General features: G+C 40.6%; 1 protein-coding gene across 3 annotated transcripts in view; it reads right to left on the bottom strand.

Annotated features, from left to right (window-relative positions):
• Positions 1–3285: 3285 nt before the first annotated feature.
• Positions 3286–15576, bottom strand: part of tgfbr3 (transforming growth factor, beta receptor III) — a 75546-nt gene continuing 63255 nt past the window's right edge. For 2 of the 3 annotated variants that reach the window (XM_084355797.1, XM_084355796.1), the window contains exons 15-17: positions 14133–14168; positions 13099–13212; positions 3286–9018 (exon numbers count right to left, since the gene is read on the bottom strand). In XM_084355797.1, the coding sequence (XP_084211923.1) occupies positions 8900–9018; positions 13099–13212; positions 14133–14168 (269 nt within the window). In that variant the 3' untranslated portion in view covers positions 3286–8899. The remainder of the gene's footprint in view (positions 9019–13098; positions 13213–14132; positions 14169–15576) is intronic. The other variant, XM_084355798.1, reaches the window with a different exon arrangement.

The raw sequence follows: 15576 nt of genomic DNA, 5'->3' as shown, positions 1-15576 counted from the left end.
TATCGGGCGTTGTCTGCAGTGGGGTCTGTGTCGTGGGAGTGACCTACGTGGTGCGTTCTGACGCCTCTGTTCCTCACTACAGTGGAATAGTATGATAGTGATTGTAAAAATATAGCCCCGTGTGAACAAAGGGGATGACGGTGCGTGCTCTGCATCACAGGCCAAAAGCTGTCAACACTGACATTGTGAAATTGTTGTGTTTTTTGCCCCTGCAGCTCAAACATCCTGAGGCTGCCACTGCTTTTCAGCGACCCCAGATGCAGTCTGTGTACGGACAAAAGGCCAAAATGCATTTAAAAAATTACACTTTTAAAAAATATATGTATACTAGGGGTTAGCAAGCGTATTATTCAGTTAATGACCAGCTTAGAAAGCACGGCCGTTGGAAGTAGGGCTGCTGAATGTGTTGCTCATCAGTTTATCATGCAAATGTTTAAACCTTTATCAAGATGTTTTCCCTCTTTTACTCCAGAAAAAAGCAGCTAAAGAGCCAGATATTTCCTTCAGGAGTAGGTGGACACCAAAGCAGAGCAGAGAATTGAAATAAATGTTTATTTTGTGATATGTATGCCGAATGTGTAAACAGCAGTTTGGTTGACTGTAAAGCAGAAGCAGCAGACGTAACGTAACCGATGAGGACTTTGCTGTAAACCTCAGGTACTCGGTTCAAACCTCAGAGTGTGGGTGTGGTTTGATCAGATTTCGTTGACATTGGAACTGGAGACGCGAGGAAACAGCCGCACAACTCTGATCGTGTTTTCATTTAAATGTTGCCAAATCATGATTGGTGCATGGAAGAAGATGTCATCATGTTCTTACATCCCACTTCAAACCAGTGAGATCACTGCTGAAAGCACAAACGCAGAAACTTCTCAAGGGAAATGTGTGTGAAAAGTCCATCACTGACTGAGAAAAGACATTTTCAGAGGCTGTAAGCAGAGTGGGCTGATGTTTAGATGCACACTGGGAGACAGGAAGGTCTTGCCTTCAAGTCTACTGTAGATTTTTCTTTAGAAATTAGATGTTTCTTAACATATGTACCATCGTCTCACCTGATGTTTTTACAGTAACCGGACATCAACTATCTAAGCACCAGATAGTTTCAAATGCAGTGGTTGATGTTTCATATTGCTGATTCAACCAGGAGAGTTTCACGTGGCAGCGCGTCACCTCATATTGTCCTTGGAGAAACTGAACAGGACTTTAACTTCCAGAACCAGGACTGCCTGAAGCAGCTCTTCCCACTTGGCAGCTGTGAGAAGTGATAATATGTGAGATGCTGTGCACCGAATTAAATTAGAAAACCACGAAGACTCTATTTCCCATTTGTTCAAGTTATCGGAACATTATTTCGACCGCTTTCATTTTCTACATTACAACAGGAGACGGTGGCCATTTTCCTCTTTTGTCACACTCAGGGTGGGAAGCTCAGTGCTGGGGTAATGTTGTGCAGCTGTGTAAGTCATATAAACAAAGGGTGTCTGGCAAATCGTTATTTCAGCACTTCTCGATTGATTGATCAGCAACTGAAAAGACGGTGGATGGTAAAAATCTGGTGGGACATCAGCCGAATTTCAAGATAAAACAACTTATTTGATAACCTTTTATCTGACATTAGCATCCAATCACTTTCTAGCTCACGTTCCTGCTTGACAGTGTTACATTGTGTTACAGTTACACTGGAAAAGACACACTGGATGTAATCAAACACTAATATCAGCTAGGAAGTGGTTGAATGCTAATGTTAGCTAATGGGCTATCAAATCTGTAGTTTTACCTTAAAATATGACCCAATTTCTCTCCAGACTTTTGCTGTCCAATAACTTTTCTGTCGCTTATCAAGTGATTAAATTTTAACAATTTGTCAGCTAAGCTACGTTTATGCGACCTGCAACCTGCAAAGAAGCAGCACAACATCGTCCCAACATTCAAGCTTCCCACCGTTAGCACGACCTGAAAGTCGGCGTGTAAATAAGGTCAACTGTCTTTTCAGGTGCTGATCAATAAGAAAGCGTTTATATGACTTCAAGCCTGGAGCGCAGCCTTGAGTGTGATGACCGCCGTGTGAATATGAACTACAGCACATGTGTTTTTTTATCGAGGGTGCATTACAAATATATTATCACTAATGACATCAGAACTTTGTTTAGGAAGGTGTCAACATCTCCTCAATGTGATGTATTTGATTTCTAATCAATCTGCAAAAATTACATTTCATGACATTTTAATACTGTTTTTGAGCGATGCTGTGAAGCAACACCAGAGTCTGTTCCCTTGGCCCCAGTTCATGGCAGGACGTGCTGTTATTGTTCCGACCACATTACAGTTATGTGCCACGGGACAGGAAGAGGTGCTGTGAGGGTAGGTACACACGGCCTGTTAGCTTTGTCTCATCCCCCCCTCTGACGCTGTAAACCGGCCAAGAAGTTCCACAACATCTCACTTAACTTAATTCAAGTAATCATGTTTAGGAGCAAAGGTCTGGTCTATATTAGTCTGGCCTCCCCAGCGTCAGTGTTCAGAGTCCTGTCCAGAAAGCCTCTTTTAATTTAATCCTGTGTTTGTCATGCGCTATTGTCTGGGGCACATGCAATCAGTGACTGAATGGATTAGCTGCAGAGTGCAAAAACAAACAGCGAATTCGTGTTCCAGGTACCCGAAGGGGGGAAATGCTGGAAATGGAAATAATCACATCACGGTCTGGGTAAATGATTTCGATGAGCATTTGTTTAAGAATTCAATAAATTAGTCATTAGTTGGATGGGAGCATCTCAGCGTGAGGATGCCTCTGTGGGGGCAGTCTGGGGAAAAAATAAAAAGATACAGATGTGACTCCCAGAGGCCTTGAAGGGGTCAGAAGGATTTGGGACATGTGGACCGGTCGAGTCTAACCTGAGCTGGCATCACGAGAGGCTGCTTCACCGCTCGCCCTTGGCCTCTTTCTCTTGTGCTATAATCACGGAGCCTCTTGAATCTACTCCAAGGCACGCTGCTAGCTTAGAGCCATCTCCAGGGAGCGCTAATCAAAAGCAAAGATGGAGAGGAGAGGAGGGGAGGGGAGAGAGGTAAGGACTCACCCCACCCCCCCACCAACCGTTGAAAAAACCTCCAGCCACATGGTCTGTATCACGTTATGAGCTCACCAGAGACGAGTCATGACTTCACCGCAACAGAGCCAAGCCTAACACATCGTTATTACAGCTCATTGTTCTAAACCAGATCCATACAGGACGCATCCACGTTGCACCATCGGAAAAAAAACAACACCGAACAACAGGCTTGTAAATTATTCTGAAAATTTATTGGACATAATGGGTATACAAAGATCATGCGTATTTACAGCATATAAAAAGTTTTCAAAAAACCAAAGGAAACAATAACGGCTAATCAAAGTTTTTATACATTTACAACGCCCCCAGAAAAAAAAAAAAAAAAAGGCAATCTTGGCATCACGGAAAAGAAGCTCAAACTCTTCATTGTTTGCTTTGAGATTGGAAAAATAAAAAAGTGTGAAACTGCAATAAAAACCACGTCAGAGCCCCCGAATCATCCAACTGCAGTACAACCTATAAACATTTCTCTCGAGTTCAAACACACATGACAACACACGCACACACAGTACACAAATTACACATTCATAGAAACAAAACATGAGGTAGTCAAATGGTTAAAACGAAAAATACAATCAATGACTAATATGGATTTGTGCTCCGGTTACAGCTGTTCTCAGGTCAGCATCAACTTTGAGTCCGATCGTGAAGATATCTTTTTACTTCAGCACACTTTTATTATAACATTGCTCCTTTTGTCTGATACAGCAACATTCATGTTGATAATATATCATGGTAACACTTTATATTAACCATCATTAATAAGTGATACATGTGTGGTTAATTAAACTGTAGTTATTAGTTATCTGACTGTTAATTAAAATGCTTTATAAACCATTTATTAAAGGTGCTATATGTAGGAATTGGCCACCTGTTGAAATCCTACTCCAAACCTATAGGGGGCAGCGTATCACCAACGGCTAAGTGATGCTAACTGTTAGCTTGTGAGGTCATTTAACCATGCAGCTAGCGCTTGGATTAGCAGATTGGAGGGGGGATTGTTGGTGTTGTTTACTATCAGGCTACCACCGCTTGAGGCACAACGTAGCTAGGGGGCTAGCTCGTTAGCATGCTAACTTCAATATATATTCTTGCAACACAAAACCAAGACGTGTTGATTATTTTAGTAACTTACATACTGCACCTTTAAGCAGTTGTTTATTGGTTAATAAATAGTTTATAAAGCATTTCATTGTTAGTTAGCGGTTAGGGTTAGGGTTGTCCAAAGTCCACTGACTATTAACTAACATTTAATCAACTATAAATATACCAATTATTAATGACTGTTATTTTAAAGTGTTACCCATATTATCTTTACATACTTCACTGTCATGTGGGGGAAGTGGTGGAGTTTTCCTGGCATGCACTGGGGTCAAAGGCAGGGAGGAATGTTGATATTTGGACAGCAACTCTTGTGAATTGTATTGTTAGTTGGGAGGAAAAGAAAAAAAAAAAACCCAAATCATCACAAATGGGAAGATTAAATCCAGATCATAACTCAAGGCTCAGCCACTTAACAGCATGACTTCAGGGGGGTGGAGGAGATGATTACATATGGAAGATGGATGAACCACAGTCGATAAGAGAAAACCTCAAAACTACAGGAATGTCAGAAAGCCCTCATCACCGCGATGACCGCTGATTATAGGCTGCAGCAACGTGGATCTTTCACTGCTCTGTATACAGCGGGACACTGTTGTTGTTCACCGATAACAGCAGCAGAGCACGGCACATCACCGCTGTGTATTTACTGTACAAGAGAGCTTTACTGAAGAGAGGTTTCTGCTGGGTTCTGGCATTGACGCACCTGGCAACGGGCCCGATCAAACAAACAAGTTCTAATGTTGCTCTAAGACCAAGTGGTTCTAATACAACTCAAATAAAAAGATTTCTCAAGTGTTATTGAAAACAGTTTCCAGAAACAAAATAACATCGCTGGATCCTCTCCACCCTCCCGTGCTAACTGGCTGCATGCGACGCTTACTGGACATTCCACTCTGGTCTGAACGCTGCCATCAGTGGTTCCACTTTTCTTTTTTTATGATTTTGTTGGGATAAACATTGTTGCTGTGACGACAGACAGACCCAAACAAGTCGATGATCTGAGATGTGACATTACAGTAACCGAACACTGAATCTGTGGGGAATAGACTCACTCTAAAATGTAGTTTAAAGGAACAGTTCACCCCAAAAAATTAACAATTCTGTCATTATGTACTCAAACTCATGACGATGGAAAGTCGGGTGAAGTTTTGTAGTTGGCAAAACATTTCTGGAGCTTCACGGTTAAACAGCGTGGCAGCATTCTCCTGAACAACTGAAGCAGATGGGGACTTTTAAAAAACAACAGAAAAAATAACATTAAATGGCCCAATACAGCTCGTCCGGTGTAATCCGAGTATCCGGTAGCCTTAAGTTCCCAAATTGACTTCAGACGGGGTACGCTAATGCTATTAGCTTAGCAGCTAAAGCGAAGATTTCGAAGATAAACATCTTTTCAATTCAATTTGGGATCTTGGGGCTTCTGGAGATTGGGATTATACTGGATAAATGTATGGATCCATCTATTTTAACCGATCTAAAGTCCCCATCTACTTCAGTTGTTTAGGAGAACGCTGCAACGCTGTTTTTCTTGGAAGCTCCAGAAATGTTTTGTGGACGACTGAACTTCCCCCGACTTTCCATCTGCACTGGGATGAGTAGACAATGACAGAATTATTTATTGTTGGGTAAACTTAACCTTTAATATTCATCACTACAGCTTATCTTCAGTGGTATGAAATTCATATTTAAGATATATTATATTAGATATATTAACTTTGCAAGGTTGTATAATATCTGGTTTCTTTACTTCACATGAAAATATATCATTTATCTATATCTATATCATTTTAGATAATGAGTAGGCATCGCCAAGTTGGGAATATTATATGAACTACAGTTATGATTAAACAAAACACAAAGAGTTGTATTCTGTGTACAGAAGAAGATAATGTTTTGTTTAAAAGGCAATCTCATTACATGTTTTATGACACGCTCTTCAATTAACTATTGAAATATAAAAGGTTTAAAGCTTAATAAACGTGATGTCAGTGCAGAGGCAAATGTCTTCAATATAAACAGATAGATTTTTTATAATGTAGTTAAAAAAATGATCTTTTCTAGGTCATTAACAGACTCGATGTGATTCTTTAAAAACGAAAGCTTAATCTGACTAATTTTGAATTGCAAATATTTCCTTTGTAAGTGTCATAAAACATGTCACGAGGCAGTTTATGAATACACTGAACGATTCCCCCACAAACGTGTGTTACGTATGAGCACATCCACAATTCACAGTACTGACACACACATAGAAGACGATAAATTTCTCTCGGTAAATATATTCCAAAATATAATTCTATACACAAATATATATATTTATACTCTGTTTCCCTCTGTAAAAAGCTTTATACATGTTTACATAAGAAAAAAAAAAAAAATCAAAAAGCTTTGAGATAATATACATTCTTGTTTTTCTTGCCATGGTTAAAATCGTTACAGGGAGACTTCCCTTCTCAATTCAAAGAGCCCAGTTAGTCCCACACACACACAGACACAGACACACACAGACACACACACATTAACACATACAGGTTAAAGGAAGGCGCTACAGCAAACATTCATATTATTCTGAGGCGGTGGGGAAGTCGTGGTGTTGCAGTTTACAGAAAACATGAAAATACAAGTCCATAACAATGAGCTTTAGCCACAGCTTATTTAACACTGTCAGTGCCAAGATTTATACAAAAAGATTTAAAAAAAAAAAAGTTTTTTAAAAATCCATAAACTGTACATTTGGCTTTATAGTGTAACAAATCTACTTTTCCTCGGGATCTGTCTGACAAGAGGACAAACAGCTGATGTTTATAGAAGTACTGTTTAGCTGAATAATCGATTTATGAAGGGAAAAGGCCAAATAATCCAAAGAGTTTCTAAACTGTGAGGATTTGCTGCCTTTCCCTGTTTTAAATGAATTTATATCTTTGGGATTTGGACCCTTTATGCTATATTCTGACATTTTATAGACTAAATAATCGATTAACTATAAAAGTATCAATCAACACATAAATCAATGATGAACTGTCGTAAGAAACAGCCCTTAACACTGTGATTCTTATTTCATTGCTTTTAAAATGAGAAATGTAATAAACTTGCACCTCACACTTGGTAAATCTGTCTAATCCAGAAGCCCAAACACAGAATTTGCACACACTCTGTCTCATAACACTTTTGAGTATTTACAATATTCACAAAAATATACAGGTGTTAAAGAATAGTTTGGCAATTTGGAAAATCAGGGCTGTACGTTGAGTATGGAGCTGGAGTCCGGAGGTGATTAGCCTAGCTTAGCATGAAAAGTGGAAGCTAGCCACACTATGTCCAAAGCTGGTAAGGCAGGTGAAGTTTTTAAGCTTTGGACGGTGGCAGGCTTACAGCTGCTTCCAGTCTTTATACTACGCTCGGCTGGGATGAAAACTGTTGGTATAAGCCTGCCAATCAGATCACTAAATCAGTCTAGTGTTTTCAAAATCCCTGTCTTGAAGGTAAACAACAAGAAAACCTTCCAAGCTAGCAACCTACACGCTCAAAATGGCAAGTTACCCTAACCCTAACAATGTGAAGCTAAACAAGCTAGCTAGCTTTTAACTTTTCTTGTGCACGGGTGTAGCCTTTGCCTCCCAGATGTTCAAATGTTCAAGCAAAACAAGTTTCCCCACTAACAGTTCTGAGTTACAACTTTTTCTTAAAAATTTAGAAATATTTATCTAACGCTAAGCTAGGCTATTCACCGCCTGAATCCCGCTCCATACTTAACACACAGACAAGGCACAGATATCAATATTCTCATCAAATTTGTTGCATACAAGTAAATCAACACATTTCCCAAAATGTTAAACTATTCCCTTAGTAACTAGTAAAAGGGAACACATAATGCCCCTGTGAAGTCGTGTAACTACTGTTTAGAAAACACTGGTAAAATGTGTTTTTATCGAGGGAAGCAGTGAAATGAGTACACTGTAAAATGTGGCTTTTTTATCAGCATGTCTTTCACATTTTTCTTTCACATTTTTTGGCGTTTACTCTTCTGTTTACATTCAATACCTACACTGTCTTTGAAAAAGCCATCACCTCTCTCTGTGTCGAGACGACACACTTCCGCTCATACTGCACTTTTTGTCCGCATGTTAATAGTGGTTTGCTTTGCTCCTTTGCCACCCTCAGGGTTGCATGTCATAAAGTAACGTGTTATAGTCCAGCCATAAACATCTCACTTACTGATACTGACAGCACTGTAGCTTGATTTGCTTTCCTCGCTGTTGAAGTTCACCTAAATCACACCATGTAAGGTCAGAACAAGAGGCGGCGTTGTGGTCTGAAAAAAGCAGCATTTTGATTAAAGAAGAAATGCCTGGTTTGAACTCACATTTGTTGTTTTGTACTAGAGGTGAGGCTGCCAAGCTGGGGCTCTATTCTATTACAGACCAATAACACCAGGACAGCATATTTATCTGCACACAACTGAAGTGGCACAAAAGGAATTTACACAAGGGCCAGACGTGTTATTGTGTGTTTTCTTCTTCTGTTTTCATAATCTTCCTTTTTCCCTTCCTATCACAACCCCAACCCCCCCCCCCCCAAAATAATTCCTTTTATGGTAGGAGATCAACAAACCGGCCCTTGTGAACCGTCGTGCCCCTTCCTGGTGAAGCGGCAGGGCTTTGCGTCCAGCTGGGTCGCGTCCTGGGCTACGCTGTGCTGCTGCTGGAGCAGGGCGTGCTCTGTGTGCTGCCGATGCTGTGGGCCGCACTGCTGTTCTCTGAAGCGGGCTGCGACTTCTGGATCGGCTGTGTGCTCGCCGTCTCACCTAGAGCAGGAGAGGGAGTGGAGAGGAAAGGGAGGAGGGGGAAAAATTGATATAAATGACAGGAATTCAGGGGTAGGCACGAACATGAGGAATCGATTGGGGTAAAGCTACAAATTGCAACTCCTCGAGGATGCTGGAAGCTCCACTGTTCCTCTGCAGTCTTACATTTTACAAGAAAAATGTACTGTTTAATCTCCTGCTATTTACTATGACTGTCACTGCTTGACATAAACCTTATGTTTCAGTTAAAATAAAATTCTTTATCCCAATGTTTTGTGCATGTCCTTGTGTAGATTTACACATCTTATTCAAGCAAGCAAAAGTTGGCAAAAGAGCAAAGCAACACAATAAGAGCTCTGGACTTCATCTGCATTAACTTTTACCATATCAATCATAATCTGTCACAGATTTCTACAAACTGCTAGGACCCAAAAGCTTTTGCCTCAGAGTGCCCAAAAACAAGGGCTCACATCCTATCTGACAGATGACATTTTGAAAAATAAGAAAAGAAGAGGATTCCCGATCACGGAGTTCATTTCTTTAGTTATCTGGAATCAATTATCCCGGCTTTAGCAGATAAAGCAGAGCAAACAGAAGACAGGGCCTTCTGACTTTAGCTCCGACCAAGACTGGTTTATTGTTCTACGTCTAAATAAGCATTTCATTCTGTGGACTCTCGGGATCCAGTGCTTAAAATGAAGAGGCGGGTGAAAGTTGTTTCATTTGTTTACTGAATATGTCTCTGACAGACAATGAACAGCTTTTGAAATGAAGCCAAGTCTGTGTTTAATTTGAGTATTTGGCACAATTATTACCGAGGTCTGTTCCTTGGTTGCTTCCTGGCTTTATTCCTTCAGAAAGAAACAGTCAGGACACAATAAAATGTCCTGTCTCAGATAAAGATTCTTCTAGGGACAGTTCATTCTGTACTAAAAGTAGTAGGTGCACGTATGTACGAGCGCTTGCATATATGGCAGGCATATGTGTCCACAGGCGATCCTGCATCCCGCTCCCTCTTTGAGGCCCCTAAGTTCTGCTAATGTTTACCAGAGCAGAGCTGCCAGGGGTCTTTCCCTCACAGGACCGAGAGCTCCACAAAACAAAGGGACTTGGATTCACCTCGGCTGTCTGAGGAAATATAAATTCTCAAGTCCAATATTATCTTTCTAGATAGAGAGATAAAGGCTGCTTTTATGTCACAGGAACATACTGCATGTGAAAACTCTGTATGCAGCAGCAGATGTCTGACAATCTCAGTATTTCCAGGCACAGTCAGCACTCAAAATGTACTATACCTTAAACAAAGTGTCCTAGGACATGATACAGAAAACTTCTTTATAGACATTTGTTTGACATTTCTGAAACTGACTAGTTTCACAAGTGAAAAACTGCATGTGTGCGAGTTAAATTCCCAACAAAGACTAACAAGGGTTGTAAAAAGTATCCACAAGTCATACTTGAGTAAAAGCAAAGATATTATGTGAAATATTACTTTGATAAATGCGATGGTTATCCATACAAATAGCACTTGAGCAAAGGTTTTTAAGGGTCTGATGTTTAATGTAGTTATGTATTCAAAGTAATATTTATTTACATGTATGTATGTATGGGTCGACCAATTATTCCACATCAGTTGCTTTTTTCTGACTGCTGATAAAATAAATTAATTTAACGGTGTAATATGTAAGAATTGGCCACCTGCTGAATTCATTCTTAATAAATATGGGGCAGCATATCACCAGAGTAACTGCTAACTGCTGCCAACTATAGCTGCCATTAGCTAGTTAGCTCAGTTAGCCGTGTAGTTAGCAGGCCGGGCTGGGAGCTTGTTGCACCAAAGAAGTTTTTGTGTTTATAGTGCAAGCACAGGAGCTTTGCACCCAGACAGGCCAGGCCTAGCTGGTTACAACATGCTGACACAATACACAGCCGTCATACCTGCAAAACTAATATTCCTTTACATTTATTTTTAGTGAAGTTTTGAATATTTTCAACCAAAATTCTTAATTATTGCACCTTTAAAAGCATGTTATTTTGGCTCTGATGCAGCATGCAGCCTGAAAAATAACTAGTAATGAAATCTCCAACATGTAATGGAGTGGAAATACCTCAAAAGTACCTCAAAATGGTACTTCAGTAGAGTACTTTTATTCAATTCCATCACCGACCTTGTCTTAGTTTAGCCTTACAGCATGCTAACATTTGCTAACTAGCACTAAACACAAAGTACTTGCTTGGGCTGATGGGAATGTATTTGTTCATAAATCAAAGTATTAAACAAAATTATAGTTTTGACCTGCTGATGGTGGGTTCGTACCAAACATCATGGAAATCCACCCAACAGCTGCTGGGGAATTTTACTCAAAACTATAAATGTCAACCTCACGGTGGCACTAGAGGAAAACTCAGCCGATCACCAAAAAATCATTTATTTTATAATCTAGTAGAATATGTTTGGATTTTCAGGGCAGATAATGTGTGAAATTTCTCCTCGTGTGAGTGATTCGGCCTGTTTTCCAAATTGGTTTTGAATTTTTCATTTGTATGTTATTTCATACAAATTGAGCCGAGGTGGAGAGCAGATCTCTTGGCAGGCGTGACTGCAGCCCCTGGCAGAATGCAGACCTATTATAAGAGCCAAGATAATGAACAAAACGTCAAATAATATATCGTAAGGTGCTTTTTAAAGCATTTACACTTCTAATTGCCTTATAAGGAATCAAACTGTAAGGGGAATACAAAACCCCCAAAATAATGCCAATGAGTGTATGTAACTTTAAAAGAAAAAAGGAAAATGTCTCTTTCTCAAGAGGGCTGGAACATTGTCCTCAGACCCTGAGGGGATAGACTCGAATCTGTTTTCATGTTTCATCTCTGTGTACAAGGTTTAAAATACACTCTGAACTGATATTTTTGGTGGTTGTTTTTGGGGGATCTACATTCTTGGGGTTTACATGGAACTGCCAATATAGCCATGTAAGGTAATTTCAGCCGAGGACAGCTTCACACGCCCAACTATGGCCTATTTTAATAACTGGAACATGTGCCTTTATCTCTACGTTTTATTTAAAAGTGTTTCCATAGCTACTATCTTAACTTACACCTGTTTCTCTACATATGCTCACTTTTGTCCTCTGGAAAACCAGTCAGCTACAAGGCATGTGTTTCTTTGTCACTCTAGGAAACCCATAAAGCTTAAATAAAGTGGCTTTCCGAAGAGGAGCCAATACCAATATTGTGTTAAAGATAAGGGCACTAAAATTTGACAGCTGATCTTTTCTTCCACATGAAATCCTGTTCAGTAAACACTTGTGACTTAGCATGACTGGAACTTTAAACATTTTCTAACAGTTCTGACAAGTGGCTGTGTCTTTGCTACATTCACAACAGGATGATTTACTGACAACCAGTTAAGACTCTCCAACTGTGAGCTTCTTCCAAACTGTAAACTTAGCATAACGTTAAACACTCACATTGTTGTATTTTCAGAAAAAGCCCTGACTTCTAAAAGTCAAACATCCCAGCCCCGTTTATGAAAGACGTCCATGGAGAACACATCAGCCATGGGGCAACAGGTCAACGGCATGGCAGGTCACCATTCAAGCAGTCAGGCCGACGAGAACAGGGCAGCTCTATGCAACGGTGAACTCAGAGGGCGGCTGGGAGCACACTTCCTCTCAGGGGGCGCCTGGGGTCAGCAGGCTGGGGACGATGGGGAAGGTCTTGGCATCTAATGGACAGATTGTATGTCTTTTCCGGTGAGTGCCGCTCAAACCAAAAGGGGGAATTTCCAACTCGTCTCCAGCCATTGTACTGAGAATATTCGCTGACCACCCTGCAGCCCCCGAAACATTCAAAGGCAGGAAAGAGAAGAGCTCTTGCTGCTGACCAACAGGATATATTTACAGTCAAGGAGTCAATATGTTATTGTGAACTGGCCTCTGTCAGCAGCAGGATGTTTGGCAATCCCAGCGGCACATTTCTGGCACTGAGACACTCGGACATTCCTCTGCATCTTATCTTTTCATTAATGCAGAGAGGTGGGCCGGGAGGCCACGGAGCAGCAGGTGAAGGACCTACCTGTGTGTGAGTAGATAAACCAAAGGGCTCCGGTCAGCAGGGCCCCAATCACAAAGGCTGCGAATGCGATTCCCACCACTGTCGGAGTGTCCAGCACATAGTCTACAGCCACGTCAATGAAAGAAAACAGGACACAGTTTATACATGTTGGCAGGACAATGTGAATATATTAGACTTTCTGAAACACACAGTCTGAGATCAAAAGTGTTCAATATTAAAAAATTATATGGAACATAGTTAAATGAACTAACACCAGTGCACCAGTGTCCATTTGTTGGTTGGTTGTTTTTTGTCAGCATGATTGCACAACAACTGAACGGATGACTTGGTTGGACGATGGGTCTCGGCCTAGAATAGACCTCATTAACTTTTGGTGTGGATCCAGATACAGGGACGGATCCAGCATTTTTTTTTTTTTTACTTTTTAACTTAGAGTTTAATATTAGATGAGGCCTGATTGAATTAAAGGGGACTGTTGGGTGGAGGTTGGTGCTCTACCGAGTGCCATTATAGTTTCATTATGTCTCTTTTCCTTTTTCCATAAAAAAGCAAATAAGATTATTTCTCAGAATGTAGCATTAACTGCTAACAGATGTAGCTCCTGTTAGCTAGGCTGACTACAATACTTAAGTAATTCTTAATCCAGCAGCTAGATGATGCTGTAAATTAACACAGACATCTCCTTTTGTTTAACCTTAACATAGCAGCACGTGCTACCTTGAACCTAGCCTGCTAACTAGCTACGCTGTGCTATGAGCCAGTGTCAATGGTAGATGGTACAAAAACTGTATAATAAAATTAAAATAAACTTAATAAAGAAAAAATAGGATATAACAGAATAACATTCAAAGTATTAAGTTAAATTTAAAACACTTGGTTTGTATAAAACTACTTTTTTTAACTATGTATTACCATTAAACTATTCAATACTGACCACTGCGTAACATTTACATTCATAGACACACATAAAAGTATAAAAAGAGGAGTAAGATAGTGAGAATAACATAGTTTGACACTTTTGTAAAGTAACTTACTATTCTCATTCGTAGGAACCGGTGGAGTTTGGGGTTCTGGAAAAAAGAAACATTTTAAAGAGATTTTAATGTATGTTGATGATCAGGTATCTTGATACACAGTGGAGTTTCAATTATTTATATAAAAAAAAACACAATACATATCCTGAGTCAGCCTGTCAGCCACAGGCCAGAGGATCAGCAGATTGCTGATATTGCCGTGTGTTGATAAGCGATTCTCTGTGGAATGTGATACAGAAACCTGAAGCAGAAAAATGCTGAAAGAGCAGCTACTCTGTGAGCTGACAGTGTCCTAAAGGATGAACCTACTGACTCGGACCAGTTCTGCTTACTCATTTATTTCGAGCCATCTGGAAGGCTTTCAAAAGTGAACTTAGCTGTAATGATGTCTTAACAAACAATACAAAGGCGCTTGTGTACGGGGCGAACTCAAGAGGCGAGCCTGGTCCATGTCCAAGACTCCGGCACAATGGGTGCTATTCTTGGAAAGAACACCTTTGAGTTATCATCTGGCATAATGGATGGTGACAGGTCATCAGAGAGGACTTTAATTTCAGAGGGGACGATGGCCAGAGGACGTCCTCTCTGCCACCCGTCACCCCTATCCCATCGCTCCTGTGTTATCTGTCCCATGTGACTTGTTATGTTAAGAATGCAGAGAGTGGCCGCTAATGCTCTCAGCTCCGCGAGCAAAAACAGAGGAAGAACGCACCAAACTGAGGCGTGTAAAGAGGCAGTGGGGTGCAATGTTTTCCTCTAAATCTGACTCAGATTTTGTTATGTTAAATGTGAAGAAATGTACACGACTCTTGTCTAACAACGCCCAGAGCTGAAAACTCGGTGCACCTTTTCAAATAAAGCCTTGATGTCTGTGGGGACCGATACGCTATGTTAAACCCATGACTTATGTTTGCAGCTTCAAGCTGTTTGCCAAAGTTGGAGCAGCTCTGATATCTCTGTGAACGTCATTTGTTTATGCAAGTTTGCTCGCTATGGAATGAGAGCGCACCCCAGCGTAATGACTTGTTGTTGTTCACCTCTGACCTTTTACTTAAGGAAACCACTGACGGCCAATGCCTTTCGACGCCGGTCGCTTGTACGTTTAAAAGCCGACAACAGCTGAACTTCACAGTTCAAAGCTTGTTGCCGCGTAAGGGCCATTAGCACCACATACAGCTGACAGTGTGCAGTGGTTTTATACAAGGAAATTAAAAAAGAAGGAAGGGTCATTACACTGACTCTTGCTTTGCAGCCAGGCTGTCGTGCTGGTTGTATTGAAGCCTATGGGAGATGCATGGAGAAACACACTCTCTGAAGTGGCCCCAAAACAAGATTCAGTGACGTAATGACCATTTCTTCTTTTTAGGTCCCTTGGTTTTATGTCGTTCTCATGATGAATCTGCTCACACATTATTGTCTTCAGTATACTCAGTGAAAAAGTACA

Source organism: Pagrus pagrus (assembly GCF_965226575.1).
Source record: "Pagrus pagrus genome assembly, chromosome: 6".
In the NCBI taxonomy this organism is placed as follows: domain Eukaryota; kingdom Metazoa; phylum Chordata; class Actinopteri; order Spariformes; family Sparidae; genus Pagrus; species Pagrus pagrus.
The sequence above is the reverse complement of the archived record's forward strand: the minus strand, read 5'-3'. Positions and strand labels throughout refer to the sequence as shown.